This window comes from Pezoporus wallicus, unplaced genomic scaffold (genome assembly GCF_028554395.1).
Source record: "Pezoporus wallicus isolate ANWC-B61680 ecotype Strahan unplaced genomic scaffold, APGP_CSIRO_Pwel_v1 contig_5524, whole genome shotgun sequence".
In the NCBI taxonomy this organism is placed as follows: Eukaryota; Metazoa; Chordata; class Aves; order Psittaciformes; family Psittacidae; genus Pezoporus; species Pezoporus wallicus.
The window spans coordinates 385,492-400,970 of NW_026636622.1; the positions used below are offsets into that span (position 1 = coordinate 385,492).

General features: G+C 41.6%; 1 protein-coding gene across 8 annotated transcripts in view; it reads left to right on the forward strand.

Annotated features, from left to right (window-relative positions):
* The window catches only part of SLC16A12 (solute carrier family 16 member 12), a 31,608-nt gene extending 19,951 nt beyond the window's left edge, over positions 1-11,657 (forward strand). For 3 of the 8 annotated variants that reach the window (XM_057401005.1, XM_057401013.1, XM_057401006.1), the window contains exons 2-6: positions 3,960-4,063; positions 5,257-5,400; positions 7,811-8,402; positions 9,567-9,826; positions 10,927-11,657. In XM_057401005.1, the coding sequence (XP_057256988.1) occupies positions 3,960-4,063; positions 5,257-5,400; positions 7,811-8,402; positions 9,567-9,826; positions 10,927-11,189 (1,363 nt within the window). In that variant the 3' untranslated portion in view covers positions 11,190-11,657. Of the gene's footprint in view, positions 1-262; positions 795-1,642; positions 1,864-3,959; positions 4,064-5,256; positions 5,401-7,810; positions 8,403-9,566; positions 9,827-10,926 lie in introns of those variants that run through there. The other 5 variants (XM_057401009.1, XM_057401008.1, XM_057401007.1 and 2 more) reach the window with 4 other exon arrangements.
* The last annotated feature ends 3,822 nt before the right edge of the window (positions 11,658-15,479 follow it).

Genomic DNA, 15,479 nt, shown 5'->3' on the forward strand with positions numbered 1-15,479 from the left:
ATTTTCAGCGTCCCGCACAGATTTTGTTATACTTGCCTACACATTTACTGCATTAGCCAGGCTGTTGTTCCTTTTTTACCTCAGTTTGTCTGTGTTTGTGTCAGGGAGTTTGTTTCAGACCACAGAAGGGAAACAAAGAGGGTTTGGGTACACACTGGGACTGCTGTGTATTTGTCCTGAAGCAAATGGGTAAGGTCAAAAAGTGGACTTTACGCTTCAAGCAAAACATCACAGGGCTTGTGAAGAGGCCAGGGATGTCCTCGGGGTCATGTGAGTACCTAGAGAGACTGCTCAGAAAGCTCTCTCAGCTGCAGCGGCATTTTCTGCTGTGTATTAGAAGGTTGTGTCAGAAAAGGCAAACTGTCCTGGTCTCCATTCTAGAGCATTCAATGATCTTTTATGTATGTGCATTCTAGCAATTGAGTACTTCAAATATGAGGTTTGAAATTGTAAACTCATTTGGACCTCATTTGCTTTGTGTGGTTTTTCTAATCAGCTATAGGAATGGACTTGTAACGACTGCATCCAGCTGGGACCCTTTAAACTCCCTTAGGAGCTGCTACACCAGGTTTGGTGACTGCTTACAAAACCTCTTGTAACCCCAGCTGTGAATTCATGTTTGATCTGTATGAGCTGCTTTGACCATTGCTATCTAATATAAACCGGAGCTGTATCAGCTGTCCCATTTAAGATGTGACCTATTCTTTATACAGAGAGTGAAGCATTTACATTATCAGGCAGAGCAGAGCACTGTGTATCTCTCCAAAGAGCCACAGAAGTGACAACGAAAGCAGGTCATTAGAGATTATCTTTTTATCATACCTGAACTCTCTTCTAGTTCATTAGTGCAGGTTATACTGGAATAACACTTCATGCTGCAGCGAAGATCCTTATGAACACAGAGAATAACACAGACTTTGGAAGGCTTTATGATGGAATTTAACTTACAATGAAACAGATGTTTATGACAAGGAGGGAAAAAGAATAATAAAGACAGTATTAGTACATGTTCTAATGCTTGTCATGGCCATTGCTTTAGGCTGTAATTTATCAGAGAGTTCTATACAAATATTTACTTACATATAAATCTTAGCAAAGCCTATTAAATGAAGAGAGAAAATAGAACAGTAAATTTTATTTCCAAACAGTATACAGCATTTTTGGCCTAAAGTAAAATGTGTTGACTAGCACAGAGGCAAAAATAAATGATACTTGAGGAATACATAAAGACCTGGAACAGATAGTTAATGGTAGCTTTTTTTTAGCTTCTGTAACTGGATAGCAGTATAATATAATTTTGCCATTTTTTGTGGATATTTTTCTTCACTGATATTTTTCAAGGACATTATTTCAACCCTGGTCACCTTAAATCACTGCTCAAAAGCTTTGACAAGCACACATTTTGTTGTGAGGTTACGAAAGGTTCTCTTTGCCATTCACTAGGATGTAACTGCTGGGCAAATCACCCTGAAATAAATGATACCGGACAGAGGACCAAATTCTAATGGCACTTTTGCTTCCAAAAAATTCTGTAAGCTGCGTTTGAAAGAAAGCCCTCACCTTTATGCACTAAAGCTAAAGCAGTATGTCCTAGCCCAGCTGCGCAGGTTACCCTGATGCACTCTCTGTTTTCTCTCATCAGATGGCCAGCAACCCATGTGCCAGGCAGCCAGGGCCTGTGCTTGGCGTGCCAGCCCGAATCAGTCCCTGCCACTAAGGCAGGGTGGAGGGAGGAATCACCCCATCCTGTGCCATGGCCTCGCCGCGGTCAGCCCAGCGCGCCGGCCCCCCCGATGGAGGCTGGGGATGGATGATCGTTGCTGGCTGCTTCCTTGTCACTATCTGTACCAGGGCTGTGACGAGGTAAAGGGGCTGCTTCTTGTCTTTCTGATCTGTTTCTAGCATTACATTTTTCTTTTTTCCTTTTTTCTTTTTTTTTTAATTTATTTTTTTGGTATTTTTTGTTTAGGAGGAGGATTTGGGATCTCCCCTGATGTCCCACAGCTGCAGGGGTTAATGTTATTCTGGCTGGGTACAAACCTCTCTCTTGCTACATTTTTAAAGGCTTCCCGAAATCCCCAAGGTTGTGGGGGAGGCTGAGAGATAATAAGCCTTCTGGTTTTAGTCTCGTCTCCTCTGACAGCTGCTCTATCTCTCAGCACCATCTCCTTGATTTCTTACAGAATCAAAGCCTGGGGCACGCAGCATTATTTCAGGCTCTGGTGGTTTGTTCAGGGAGGGAGAAATCATGTAGGGTCTCTTTGGGTCCGCTGGGTCCCTCTGACCCCAAAGCCATGCTCATTTTTAGTAGTCTCGGTGGATTTCCTTGGCTCCTGAGTTTGAGAAGCCTGTAAATACCCACTTCTCCTACTGAAAGCATTTCAGCTACTGTCCTGCCTAAGAAGGTCCATGCCCTAGAGAGGGGGCCCCTTTCTGTACCCCTCTGGTATCTGAAATATGCGGAAAACATTTTCTCAAAAATACTTCTCAAAAATAGAAAGAAAAAGAATAGACTGCTGCCCTGCACAAACATAATATATACATTTGGGGTGAGATGGCTTCCGCAGTGACTTTGATGTCGGCTGGAGACAGAGGAGCCTGGTGTGTGTGAACATGGATATTTAAGCTATATTAAGCAGAGACAGAAGCACCCTGGTAAGTGAGAAACACTGAGACAGTGTCTTGTTGGGCAGTCAGTATAATGTAAATACAGTGTTTTATGCCTACATTTTACATTTCTTTTAAAATAAAGCTGCCATGTTTAGGGATCTAAAGTCTAGGGTCTTGGAGTCAACGGCACAAAAGGGGAATGGAAACGTTCACACAGTGTTAGTTTATGTATGCAAAAGTACTAATTCCATAATAACACTAGAGATTTCCTAGTGGATTTAATTCCTTTTTCATGTGTGAAATGTTTTACATCCAAGACGTCATCTAATGGCTGGCACACATTTATAATATCTACAAGAATGAAGAATGTGAAAGAAAAAGGCTGAAGAGAGTGGCCATTCATTGCAGGGGGAAAAGGGATCTCTTGCTGACCCAGAAACCAGACTAAAACTGTACAGCTTTTTAATCTGTTCCCCTGCAGAGACAGGTAGAAAGTAAGACTCATTAAGCAGAGCAAAGTAATCTCTCCTGGAAGCATTTTAATAAACTGTTGGAAGGTCCGTGTGCTCCTGCTGTGTTTTGATTCTCTGTTCATGAGAAGCTGCTTTTACTTTGCACTTGTGCTTCCATGAATACATAGCTATAGGGATGTCAGCTCTATAGGCCTACTATGCTGGCTCTGCCCAGCCAGTTGGTGCAGATGTGAATGACACTATTAGCAATCAACCAGGTCAGCAAAACACTGGGGAGCTGGTGTGCAAGGGAATTTGTGTGCAAGGGAAACACCATCATGATGTGGGCTATAAACTGCTGGTGATAATTACAACTTCAATTTCACGTTAGTTAAAAAAATAATATGAGTCTTAAAAAATCTAAAGTCAGATACCACAGTGAGAAACGTGGTATTATAATGTTCAGAATTTGTCTGGAGTAATCTGTCTGAATTAGGTTGTAATTTGCCTTTATTGTCTAATCTCACTGGATTGGGATAATAGTTGGATAGCAATTTGTTGCCAGTGCAAAGTAAGGATTCTTCTCAAGCTGAATCACCCTAGCCTAGGTGCCTTACACAGAGTACTGTTGGAATTATTCAGCTTGCACACATCAATTCATATCTTGCCCCTTATGCATTAAGGTAGCCCTTCATTGTAACCCTTCGTTCCCAATATCCCTTAGAAACTGTTTAAAAATGTCTCCATTTCTTTTGGATTTAGACAAATCATAGTTTTGATTTTCCTGGGAGCTAGCGAGGACCTTCTAGTGGGTACTCTTTACACCTGAAGAGCAAGACTGCTGTTTTCTGTGAAGCAAATATCCTATGTTCAAAAAGTTCATGTTTTCTTTCCCAGGTGCATCTCCATTTTTTTTGTGGAGTTCCAGACATACTTTGGGCAAGACTATGCCAGAACAGCTTGGATCCACTCCATTGTAGACTGTGCTACGATGCTCTGTGGTGTGTATTACACTTTTAAGACTAGTATGGTTGCTTTTTCTTCAGCTCCATCTGGTTTTAGCATGTTCACAAGTTGGTGGAGTCAGCTGGGAAACATAGATACTGTGGGCTCTCTGGGGTATGGTATATTCAAGCTGCTTCCTCCAGCATAGCTTTGCAGGAAGGGAGTGTCTTCATACTGCAGAAAAATGCTACAGAAAAGAAGTAGAACTTTGTTTTGCCAAATGATCTAAGTTTCCAGAAATGTACTTTTGTCGAGGTCTAGCGGGACAAGTCATGTTCGAGATCTACTAACTGAGAGTTGTTTCTCTTACCTTCTGATTGGAACCATACTTGAGACTTAGTACAGGATATAGGTCTTGCCTTCAGATCAAGTCACAGTCTTCCTAACTTGTATATTTACAAGCAGTCTTTTCCCTTAAAAGAAAATTCAGTGTTACTAAAAATGACGTATCAATGCAGTAGTTATACCAAATTTCTCATCCTGTGTAAGAGGGTTAATCCATGAGAAATGCTACAAAGGCACAAGGACACAGCTGGAATGAGACATAGCAACTCTTCTGTGTCAGCCAGGTTATATCTCGAGTTAAAAAAGAGAAATAAGGGTAACCTCGCCCTGGCATTAGAGGTAGGAGAGAGGGATGATACCCCATGGTAGGGGCATGGTGATCTGGGAGCCATCAACACTGAAGAAGTGCAAAAGAGGGGTAGAAGCCTTGGAGGTGGTCCAAAATGTGTGAGGCCTCTCCTGTTTGGGTCTGATGCAGAGCCCACAAGGCCAGGGAGGAGCAAGGAAGGACACCTGAATTTAATGAGGGCTGAAGTGCAAATTCCAGGTAGGGGATGGTCTCAGTGTTGTAAGCATGGAGTAATGGAAGAATGTGAGCTGTTGCTGTGGCCTCTCAGCCACCAGAACTGTGAATTGATTGTGTCCCATAATGACTTTGGTGTACACAAATGGCTGCTGAGAAAGCTACTGTAAATTTCAGTTTTATCCTGACTTTCAGGAGGATGATTTTTAGAAGATTTTGGTGCTCACAGCATTGTGATAGGGGGATGCTGGGAGACGACTCTGTGTATGTGATCATTGTTTTCTGCTGCCTGCCTACTGCTTCCTTTTTGGTGATGACCATTGTAATGAACTGTGGGTGAGGACCTGCTGTTAACTACCATCTGTATTTGTTCCTTTGAAGCCCCGCTTGGGAGTTTGATCAGTAATCATGTATCCTGCCAAGTTGGCATCATGTTAGGAGGGCTGCTTGCATCTACTGGACTAATTTTGAGTTCATTTGCCACCAGCCTGGAACATCTCTACTTATCATTAGGAGTCCTTACAGGTAGGAGGCATTCAGCCCCTTTGTTCTTGCCAGGAAAAGAGCACAGGAATGTTAAAAATAATGGTCCTTCCTTTCAAGAAGGGTGATCTCTTCTCCATGTCATTTGCTACCACACTGTTGAATGGAAGTACTCAGAGTTGTTCCCTTCATTGTAAAAAGAGAACCTGCAAGGGCTTCAGCACTCAGTGGGTCTCACACAGCCCAAATGCAGCACCCTGAAAAAGCAACTCTTTTGTTAGAGAGGTCTATGGGTGAAGTGCTGAAATCATAGGAGGCCAGGAAGGACTGCTGTTGTAGGTGATACACAAAAAGTTTTCCTTTCTTTTTTCCCTTGTCATCTGGGAGGAATTTATTGTAGTAGGAGTCCCACATGGTCCAAAAATATTTGCATGTTAAAAAAAATAATCTAAACATGAGAGTAATCAGGCAAAGCAAAGGTGCACTGGGTGAATACTTGCTTCCTCAGCTGTGCACTTTATTTTTGTCTACATTATATTCCAGTTGAAAAGCAAACAAAGTGCTGGCTGGTAGTGTTGCTGTAGCAGCTCTTCCAATTGTGTTCAGGTATGGTGATAACAAATATCTTTGCCTTGTCTGCCTATGTTTGTTGCACACAGAGGAACTTGAGAGGTGCCCATGGTCACTGGCATTCCTTCCTCATTAATACTGACCTAGCCACGGTGATATAAGCCCTTGTACATGGTCTCCTGCTGTTTAGTAATGAGTTGGTGGAATTACTGCAGTTCACATGCTGCCACAGCTTATTTGTTTTAAAAAAATAAAAACCCTTATGGTAGTGCATGTCACTCCTGTATTACAGCGTTAATCTTTGACAAGTGTGTTCATAACAAATAAAAAGGTTCCTTGTAACTCGAGGGACTGTGCCACATACCACGCTAATGCCATCAAGGCTTCCTTCGTGAGAACCATGGTGAATACTGAAGTGGAAAAGCGGTTGCACTTTGTACATGAAGTTGTAAAGAGCCAATTCTACAAGCAGTGAACTACCAGTCTGTGGGGATTGATTAATAGAGAGGTGAACTCTTGGTAAAGGCTGGAGGTGGTGCCCCAGCCCAGAGATGGGATGGGACCGTAACTGGTGACTGTCTAAATCCATATAAGCTTCAGGACTTGAAACTGAAGAGTGAAGCAGAGGTGAGATACGGAGTGTCAATAAGTAGCAGAGTTTCTTCTGAGAGGCACAAAAATGTTTCCTGCCCCAAGCTCTGCATTACCACTTTTCACAGGACATTTATTATTACTGACTTTTTCGGGCATATTTCCCCCACCAGCTCACAAAAAAATAAGCAGTGTGTACACCAAATAGAGTGTGATTTTTACAGTTCTTGAGTAATGATGTCCAGCTCAGGGCTGCTCCTCTGCCTCCACTGCCCACACAGGTCCAGTCCCAGCTTTCTGCCCTGCTTCTTCCCTTGCCTCTTGAGGGGTGGCAGAGCTGGCACCCATTGCCCATAGTCCTTCTAATCCACTTATCCTGTCTGGGCAGGCTTAGTGTCCACCCTGTACAGTGTGGCCTTTGAGGAGGACGTGGCAAGCTGGTTACAGCACTGGGTGATTATCTCCTGTATTGGCCAGTTCTGCCAAAAGAAGTGGGGACTGTTTTACCCTTAGTGTGGGACGTGCGTCAAAAGCCTAGTCAGGAACTCATTTCTGCAGCTCATTCAGAAATACACGTTTTAATGATAAGGCAAGCATTTGATGATTAAAATCTGCTCTCTGGTTCTGGAGCAAAGACCACAGTCTTTTTTGCAGTCCCAGAGAGGGATCTCATTTGTTTACTAAATTGGACGTGGCTTTATTTTCTGAGGCTTTCCCCCCCTCCCTTTATTTGTAGGCAGGACAAAATGGCCAGGACTCCAAGCAGCTGCTGCATGGAGTTTGTTTAGCTGACTAAAAAAGGTTTATTGTAGAACATTAGTAACAGAGACAGACTCTTTGTACTGCGTTTCAGAGACCTGAAAATTAATGTTCAGGGTTGCAACAGGCTGAAAAACAAAGTGGTACCTCATCACGACACTATATCCAGTGCCAGCATCTGTGCAGATCCCAGGGCAATGCCTCATCTTGCATCCAGAAGAGGCTGACACATCATCTCTCTGATGTTTATTGATCGTCCCTGTTCTTGTTATTAAGTGAATCCCATCACTTCTTTCTGAGTCTTGTTATAGCAGATTAACAATGATCCATTAAGTTTGTCAAATCAGTGACTGACATGGAAGAAAGGAGTCATCCTGGTTTCTCTTCACGCTGTGACTGGGCTGTGAAGTAGAGGATCAGAAAAAGCTTCCTGTTTTTTTGTGCTAATGAAAGTAGTTTGCGTGGTTTAAGTTAATGTGTTCCATATGTCATGCTTTGTATTAAGCTATCTGCACTGTGCTTTCTCTTCTAGGTCTTGGGTTTGCACTCTGTTATTCTCCAGCCATTGCAATGGTGGGCAAATATTTCAACAAAAGAAAAGCGCTGGCATATGGAATAGCCATGTCAGGAAGTGGAATCGGTACCTTCATCCTGGCCCCTGTGGTCCAGCTCTTAATTGAGCAGTTTTCCTGGCGTGGAGCTTTACTCATCCTGGGAGGTTTTGTTTTAAACCTCTGTGTCTGTGGTGCCTTGATGCGGCCCATTGCTCTTAAGGAAGACCGTAAAACTGCTTCTGAGTTTCTTGAACAGGATTATGTTCCCAAAGCACAGAAACGAGACTTAAAGCGAACATCCATTTGTTCACCCTTAATCAAAGTGTGGTCTCATGAATGTTTATGCTACTGTTCATGGAAGGAATATAACTTTTTGCTGATGCCAGGCTTCATGGTGCTGGCAGTGTCGGTTTTATTTATGGCATATGGCTGTAGCCCTCTTTTTGTCTACCTAGTGCCTTATGCTTTGAGCGTTGGAGTGAGTCACCACCAGGCTGCCTTCCTCATGTCCATACTCGGTGTCATAGACATCATTGGGAATATCACCTTTGGATGGCTAACAGACAGAAGGTAATGCCTTTTGGCTAAGCAAGTGTAAGCTTTAGCTGGTGGGAGGCTGATGCAAGTGAGGTATAACAGGTATAAAAGTTAACATCATGGATTTTTTCTGTAACATGTAACTTGAAAAAAACCCTAACCTACAAGAATAAATAAATAAAAGAGAAAAACACCTCTCCCCCCCCCAAAAAAAAACAAACAAAAAGCAAGGAAAAAACCAAACCACAACCCCCCCAAACCCCACAACCCAAACCCCCAGCACATAGTCTAGCTGTCAAAAATGCCTACTAATGTTTTTGTTAAAAATGCCTTTAATGTTTCTGTCTCTTCTGAGTTTAATTCTTTTGCATTTGATAGTGGAAATGTAGCTCTTGCCTCTGAGGTATGATGAGCATGATCCTCTGTACTCTACTTCCTCTGCCTTTACAACTCTTGTGTGCTGCTGGAGAGACACAAAAGTAATGGGAAAGGGTCAAAGGTCTGGCCCACCACTGTTGGGCAGATACTCAGAAGAACTGACCTAAAATTGTTATACATTTTCCAATATGTAAGAACTCACCATGCTTTGTTAACTCAGCTCACTCCAGACGTCTGTGTGCAGCATCTGTAACATCAGTAGAGACTGGCTAAATTAAGAAGGATTTTTATTCTAAAGGACACATTCTTTTCAGTTATTCAGTTTGTGGGAAAATCAATTATTGGTTTTGTGTGGCAGGGAGAAAGGAATTGTCATCTCACTTAGCTTACACTAACACCAGTGTTGAAGGGCTGATGCAAAGGATGACATCTAAGAGACCTACACTGTAATATTTTTACATAATACTGGGAGCACCTTGCTGAGCTGGGATGTAAAGCCCAATGGAATACTACTTTGAACACTGAAACTTCAGAGGCTGTGAAATTCTGGTGGCAGAGTGGTTCCCCTCACTAAGAGCAGCCCAAAACCCACTGCAGACAGCATGGGCTGCAGCTTACCAGATGTTTCTGCAGCTGTAGGTGTGCAGCTTTCCCTCCCTGGGCTCATTGGTGCTGAGCTTTTTATCTTGAAGACTGCAAGAAAATGGACTTAACTTCGAGCTATATAAGAGAGAGAGACTGAAGTGCTGCATGACAAAGCATACAAACAGATGCTGTGCCCAGTGATAATCCTTTTCTTTTCTGTTTTGAAATTTGCAGGTGTCTGAAGAAGCATCGTCACTTTTGCTACCTCTTTGCTGTGGGAATGGATGGCCTCTGTTGCCTTTTCCTACCAGTTCTCCAAAATTTCCCCTTGCTTGTGCCTTTCTCATTTACCTTTGGTTACTTTGATGGAGCCTATGTAACACTGATCCCTGTCATAACAGCAGATGTAGTAGGAACTTCTTCTTTATCATCAGCACTGGGTGTCGTGTATTTTCTGCATGCCATACCATATCTAGTGAGCCCGCCTGTTGCAGGTCAGTGCACAAATGACTTTCCTATAATCTTAGTGCTACTACAGATTTGCCTGTCAGTGTGACATAAAAGGAGAGGAAGGACAGCAAATGCACGCTAAATGTGGAGGTAGCCCCTGGGCAGAGAAATAATATGCCTAGGCCTTCATAAGATTTTTAAATCATCTTGAGCCCTGTCTTGTTGGGATGATTTCTACATAGAGTCTACAATAGAGTGAGTTGAAATTTAAGAAGCAGAACAGTATGGAATCAGACTTCTAAGAGCTGTTACATCACCACTTCACATAGTTCAGAAATTGTGCAAGTAGAAGGGGCAAAATTTCACTGTGAAATTACATGATTTTGAAAATGTAAGCAATTTCATTCCGAGGTGGGTTTTTTGGTGCAGAGGACTTGATCTTTTCATCTCCGAGCTGCTTTGAACAGGTAGGTGAGTCAACTTCAGTATTCTTTGGTCACAAGCTCATCACTGTAATATCTAACCATCATTTTCCCCGTCAGTTCCATCACAGTGAAGTAAGGATGAGAGCAGAGAGTTTTAAATATTGTGGAAGGTCAGAGATCTTTTTCAAACAGCCATGTACATATATGTCTTCTGGATTTTGTCTACTGTTCATATCAATTCCTGGTTAATCACTACTTTTGAATCTTTTAATTTAATTAGCCATAGCAGAAATCATTGGAAAGTGGTATTATTTTAAGTGATACATGAGCCTTGAGCATGTGTCATTAGATGTTTCTGTATGAGAATGTCATGCACACAATATTTAATCCCAAGGCTCTCTAAGCATGACTTTAGACTGCCACCTAAATCCATCCAGTTGAAAGATGTCTGGTTACTGTTGTGGCGATGACTTCTGGGCCTTTTTTCATGGATTGGGCCTCCAAACAAAAGTCCATAAAAATCTTACCTGTCTGCTGAGGACAAATCCCTCCCTGCCCTAGGAAATAAAAGTATAGTGGTGGTGATGTAAACCTGTATTGTTTGATTGTATGTACATGTGATAACTCCAGAAGCTTATAAAACCCCTGTTGATCACAGGATTTGTAAATTATCAGAATTCTGGTGGACCTTTAAAAACCCATGACTTTTTTTCCTACAGGTTGGCTTGTAGACACAACTGGCAGTTATACTGCATCCTTCCTCTTGTGTGGATTTTCTATGGTATTTAGTTCGATGTTATTGTGCTTTGCAAATCTAGCGAAGAAAATCAAAAGAACTCATTTGCTGTCACTCACCAATGACATGGGCACGAAACAGCACATCTGGACTAATGGAGCAATAGCTTATTCTGTCACAGCAGAATTAGACCAAAAGGATGTTCAATTTTTGGCTGTGGATATAAACAGCTACAGCAACAGATGACAAGTGCATCAAGATTCTGCACAGCCATGACTGAGATAGAGGTGGCTCTATAGTGTTACACTGCTGAAGATACTACTCCTGTGAAACAAGGCATCTCTTAATTAGACTTTTCTGGCATGTTTTACTTGGCTAAAGTCTACATACAGCATTAGTAATACAAGTAAATGCAGTAATAGAAGAAAGCTAGACTGAAAATAGAGTTTGTAGATACAAATGTTCACAGATTTGTTTGAAATGCAGTATGGCGACTCCACAGGTAATCTAATCTAGAAGATGAGAACTGGCTATAATAAAAAACCCCTATAATCGGTCACGAAAACTGAACAATAAAATTTGAAGTATTTAAAAAATAGTATTAATGAAATAAACTTTTTGGTGTTCTGGTCTATTATGTTTCAATGGACTACTCACGCACACCACCAAAAACCTTCCTCATGTATCATTCTGCATTAAACTCTTTGCAAATAACTGTGTCAGATGCCAAAGCCATTTGTTTTAGTTTGGGGTGGCTTGGTTTTTTGTTTGTTTAGCTTTTTTGTTGTTGTTCTTTGTTTAGATCTGGCAGGAATCTGTGATTTATGCTGAAAGTGTCCCTGGAGCAGCTTTAATTTTTATGGTGTGCCTCAATTTTGTACATACATTGCAATTTCATGTCAGAAACAGTTTTAGACAGACTTTCCCAAGCCCCCTACAGCAAAATTTTGAGGTGGTTGCTGGTTTGTTTGGGTTTTTTTCCTGGATATCTTTAAAGCTTGAATTTCTACACATTGACATTCCAGGTAGGATCCTCTGGTTGATCCTTTTCTGGGAGAGTGAAAGAGGTGCCGTGGCCAGTCTGCTGTCTGAAGAGCAGTAAATTTGTGCCAGGGGACTGGGTTTGATGATAGACAAACCTGCTTTATCTGCATGAGTGGAAGAAGCCCAAAGGCAACTCAGGAGACTAGAGCAGAGTTTCCTCTAGTCTCTATTGTTTTTCCAAACACAGAGCATCTTCCTCCTATAAAATCAACACCTGTTGATGAGTCTGTGCAAGCAGATGACTGTGAGACTGCCCACTCCAGAGACCATTACTAAAGAGGATGTTAGCAAAGTTGTTTCTGCAGTGGCAGTATTGCAGTGGCAAGTCTGCCTCTTTTCAGGCCCAGAAGCTGTAGCCTCAGTTAGAGCAAATTACTTGTTTGTGCCATCTGAAGAGCTGATCAGGGCACTTGTCCTAAATGACCACAACACCACAGCTGTGATCCGCACAGGTTTCCTTCTGCTTGTGTGGGGAATATACTATAGCTGGCTGCTACAGACTGAATGTAGTTCATGGGGTAAATTACTGACGATGTCATACGTAATGGGATGTTTCTATGTTTCCAGAGTGAAAATGTTGACAGCAATGGAGGAACTTCACATTCTGCAATGTGAATCATTTCTGTGTTTTGATGCTGTATACAACTGTATTCTGTTGATTAGCAAATTGATCAGAGTCCAAATAATTTTCACCAGTACTGAACTAGTAGTTTTGTAATTGTCTGCAGTGTATTCAATGGTTGCTTGTCATGTCCTGTTCTACTTTGTGCCACATAAGGGAAAATAACATAGACTAATGTTCACCAATTTGATCTAGATCAAGAGTATAGCCATAGGAGTATAATATAGTTATATATATATATGAATAGTATGTGTGGCAAGTAGTTTTATTATTCATGCATATCTCAAATATAACATACTAAAATTGTCTGTCTTCAGCTGTCTGTGCTCAAATGAGGTATTTCCTGCTGCCCTGCTTTAGAAGTGTGGTCGGAGCCCGTAGCATGATCTACATGCACAGACCACAGAATAAGAGATGGATGGGAGTTCAAAGACTGCTTAAAACTAATGACATAATCTTTTTCAGCTCTGCCTGAGCCCTAAGCTTGGTTTTAACATATGTTCATAAAAAAAGGAGAAAAATTATCCATGAGTGTTTCTTAATGAGTTAGGAAAACTACGCACATTTGGAAAAAGACAAAGTGGGTTTATTAATTAGAAGTGATGAAGATGTTGGTTTAGATCTTAATGCAAAGTTTTAATATAAAAATGTAAGGAAGAGTGTGGTCTACACAGAAAATAAGCAATTTTCCACAAGTTGTAAATTACCATTGTCATTTACTTCAGAAAAATTTAATTACTTTGTTTACCACATTGCAACACGTCAGCAGTTGTTCACACCAGAAATGCATATTGTAAAAGCCTGTTGTAATAATAGTATATGCATTTTTATCCTAGTAAACAACACTGTGTAATACGGTATTACATTTTTAAAGTAGTTTTTTTTTATTTCAAGTTATTCTTTTCCCAGGTTTTTTTCCATTTATGTGTTTACAGCAGTATTTCTTGCTTTAAATATCTAATTCAGCAGAAAACGTTCAACTGGTTTTATGCACAGACTTTTTGTAGAAAATGGTAGAATTATTTAAGTGTTTTCTAACACTGTATCTGCTTTGACTTCAGCCAATGGCTAAAAACTTATCTACCAGAATGTGCATAAAACACACTGAAATACCAGATATGAATCTCCCCGGTAAGAAGCAGAAGGAAGGAAGCATAAACTGCGAGTGGAAGAATTAGGAATATAGTCAAGGTTTGAGAAGCCTCATGCCAAACTTCTACCCCCTGGTCCACGCAATGCAAACGGTCAGGCTGTCCTCCATGGAGATATTTCCTGGCATGGCACTGTGCAGCAGTAAGCAGAGACACCTGGGCTAGCTGTGAACAATTTGCCAGGCTAACACTACATGTGCTCACCAGCCCTACTGAACACTGACGGATATGAGCTTGGATGTCGCACTGCACAACTGGCCCTGTCTGCCTTCCAGGGAAACCATGGTCAGACTTGGCTGGGGTAACATATGCCTGAGACAGAAACAGAATGATCCTACCTCAGATGAATCCTGCCTGGAATAACACACTATTCTGTACAATGAATGGGAATTCTGCATAAGTGAAACTGCTTACAATTGCTGAAATTATCCCATCTGTTTCCATTCCATGAGGTTTGAAATGTGGAAGTCATCATTCCTTTGAATTTGCTTATGTTCTAATGGTAACTTTTATCAAATCAGCTTTGGAACATTTAATAAATTGTACCTTGTGTGAAAACAGCATTGGAAAAATCAAGTCCCTTCTGTTGAAATAAAATAGCCCTGTTTTCAGGGGAAAAAAAAAAGAAAAAGAAAAGAAAACCCAAAACTTTGAGCCTGGAACCTTTCTGCCAGCTTGGATGATACTTTATCTTCTGAAAAACAAAAGTTGTCTGTGCTTCTATATGCGGAATATATTTTATATTGCCACAACAGTTCCTCGTTTGCTTTCTGAAGTGTTACAAATTTCATTGTGAAAAGGAAGAGCTTGTGTAAGTTAAGCTGTAACAGGACTTTATGGTCATCATAAGGAAGTCCTTAGTTGGAATTCCCTCAAAAAATAAGATCTTCTAAGTGACTATTCTGCTGTATTCCAGTAGCATTTTCAATATAATTTAGAAAGTGCCTTTGAATTGTAAGTGAATAATTCCTGACAGGTTATCTTCACTCTTGTTTTCCCTCCACCGCTAGCATAGGCTCCAGTCATGTATTCATACTTGGGTGTGAACTGAGAGATGTTCAGCTTCTGTGTGGTTCTGGGTGTTGCCCACTGGACTTGGACACTGCAAAATGGGTGTTTTGTTTTGCCCACTTGCGGAAGCTCAATCTCAGCCTTTCCCTGTGTTTCACCAGACAATGCAGCAGCACCACCCTGTGGGAAATAATATTTCTCCTCATTTACAAGACACTAGGCAAGAACTAGAAAGCAGTGTTTGACCAGCGTATCCACGGGCAGTACCGTGGTCGAGCGCAATCCTCCGAAGCCTGAAGCAGGTCAGGCACAATAAATAGATTCCTTGCATTACTACATCCCACAATCAATTTCTTTGCTGTGGAGAAGACTGAGCCACTCTGACTCTTCATAAACAGCCAGGTGCACATTTTTCTCCATGTACTCTTCCTTATTTCTTCGAGGTTCATCTTCCAGGAGAGAGACAGGAAGAGGCCCTGGTAGTGGCATGTGGAGGGGAGCATGGGTTTGCCACCATGGCTTTGGGAACCTGCACCACCATTTCTTCCTCAAATTCTTGCCTGCTGCTGTCCATGCCCTCAGGAGGGTTTGGATGGCAACGATGCTGAGGCTAGAAGCCTCAAGACTGAGAAAGGCAGTGAGATCACCTACCTTACACTCTTTTGCCCTAAAAGCTCTGAGAACGCCACCACAGGTAGTTCCTGGCTC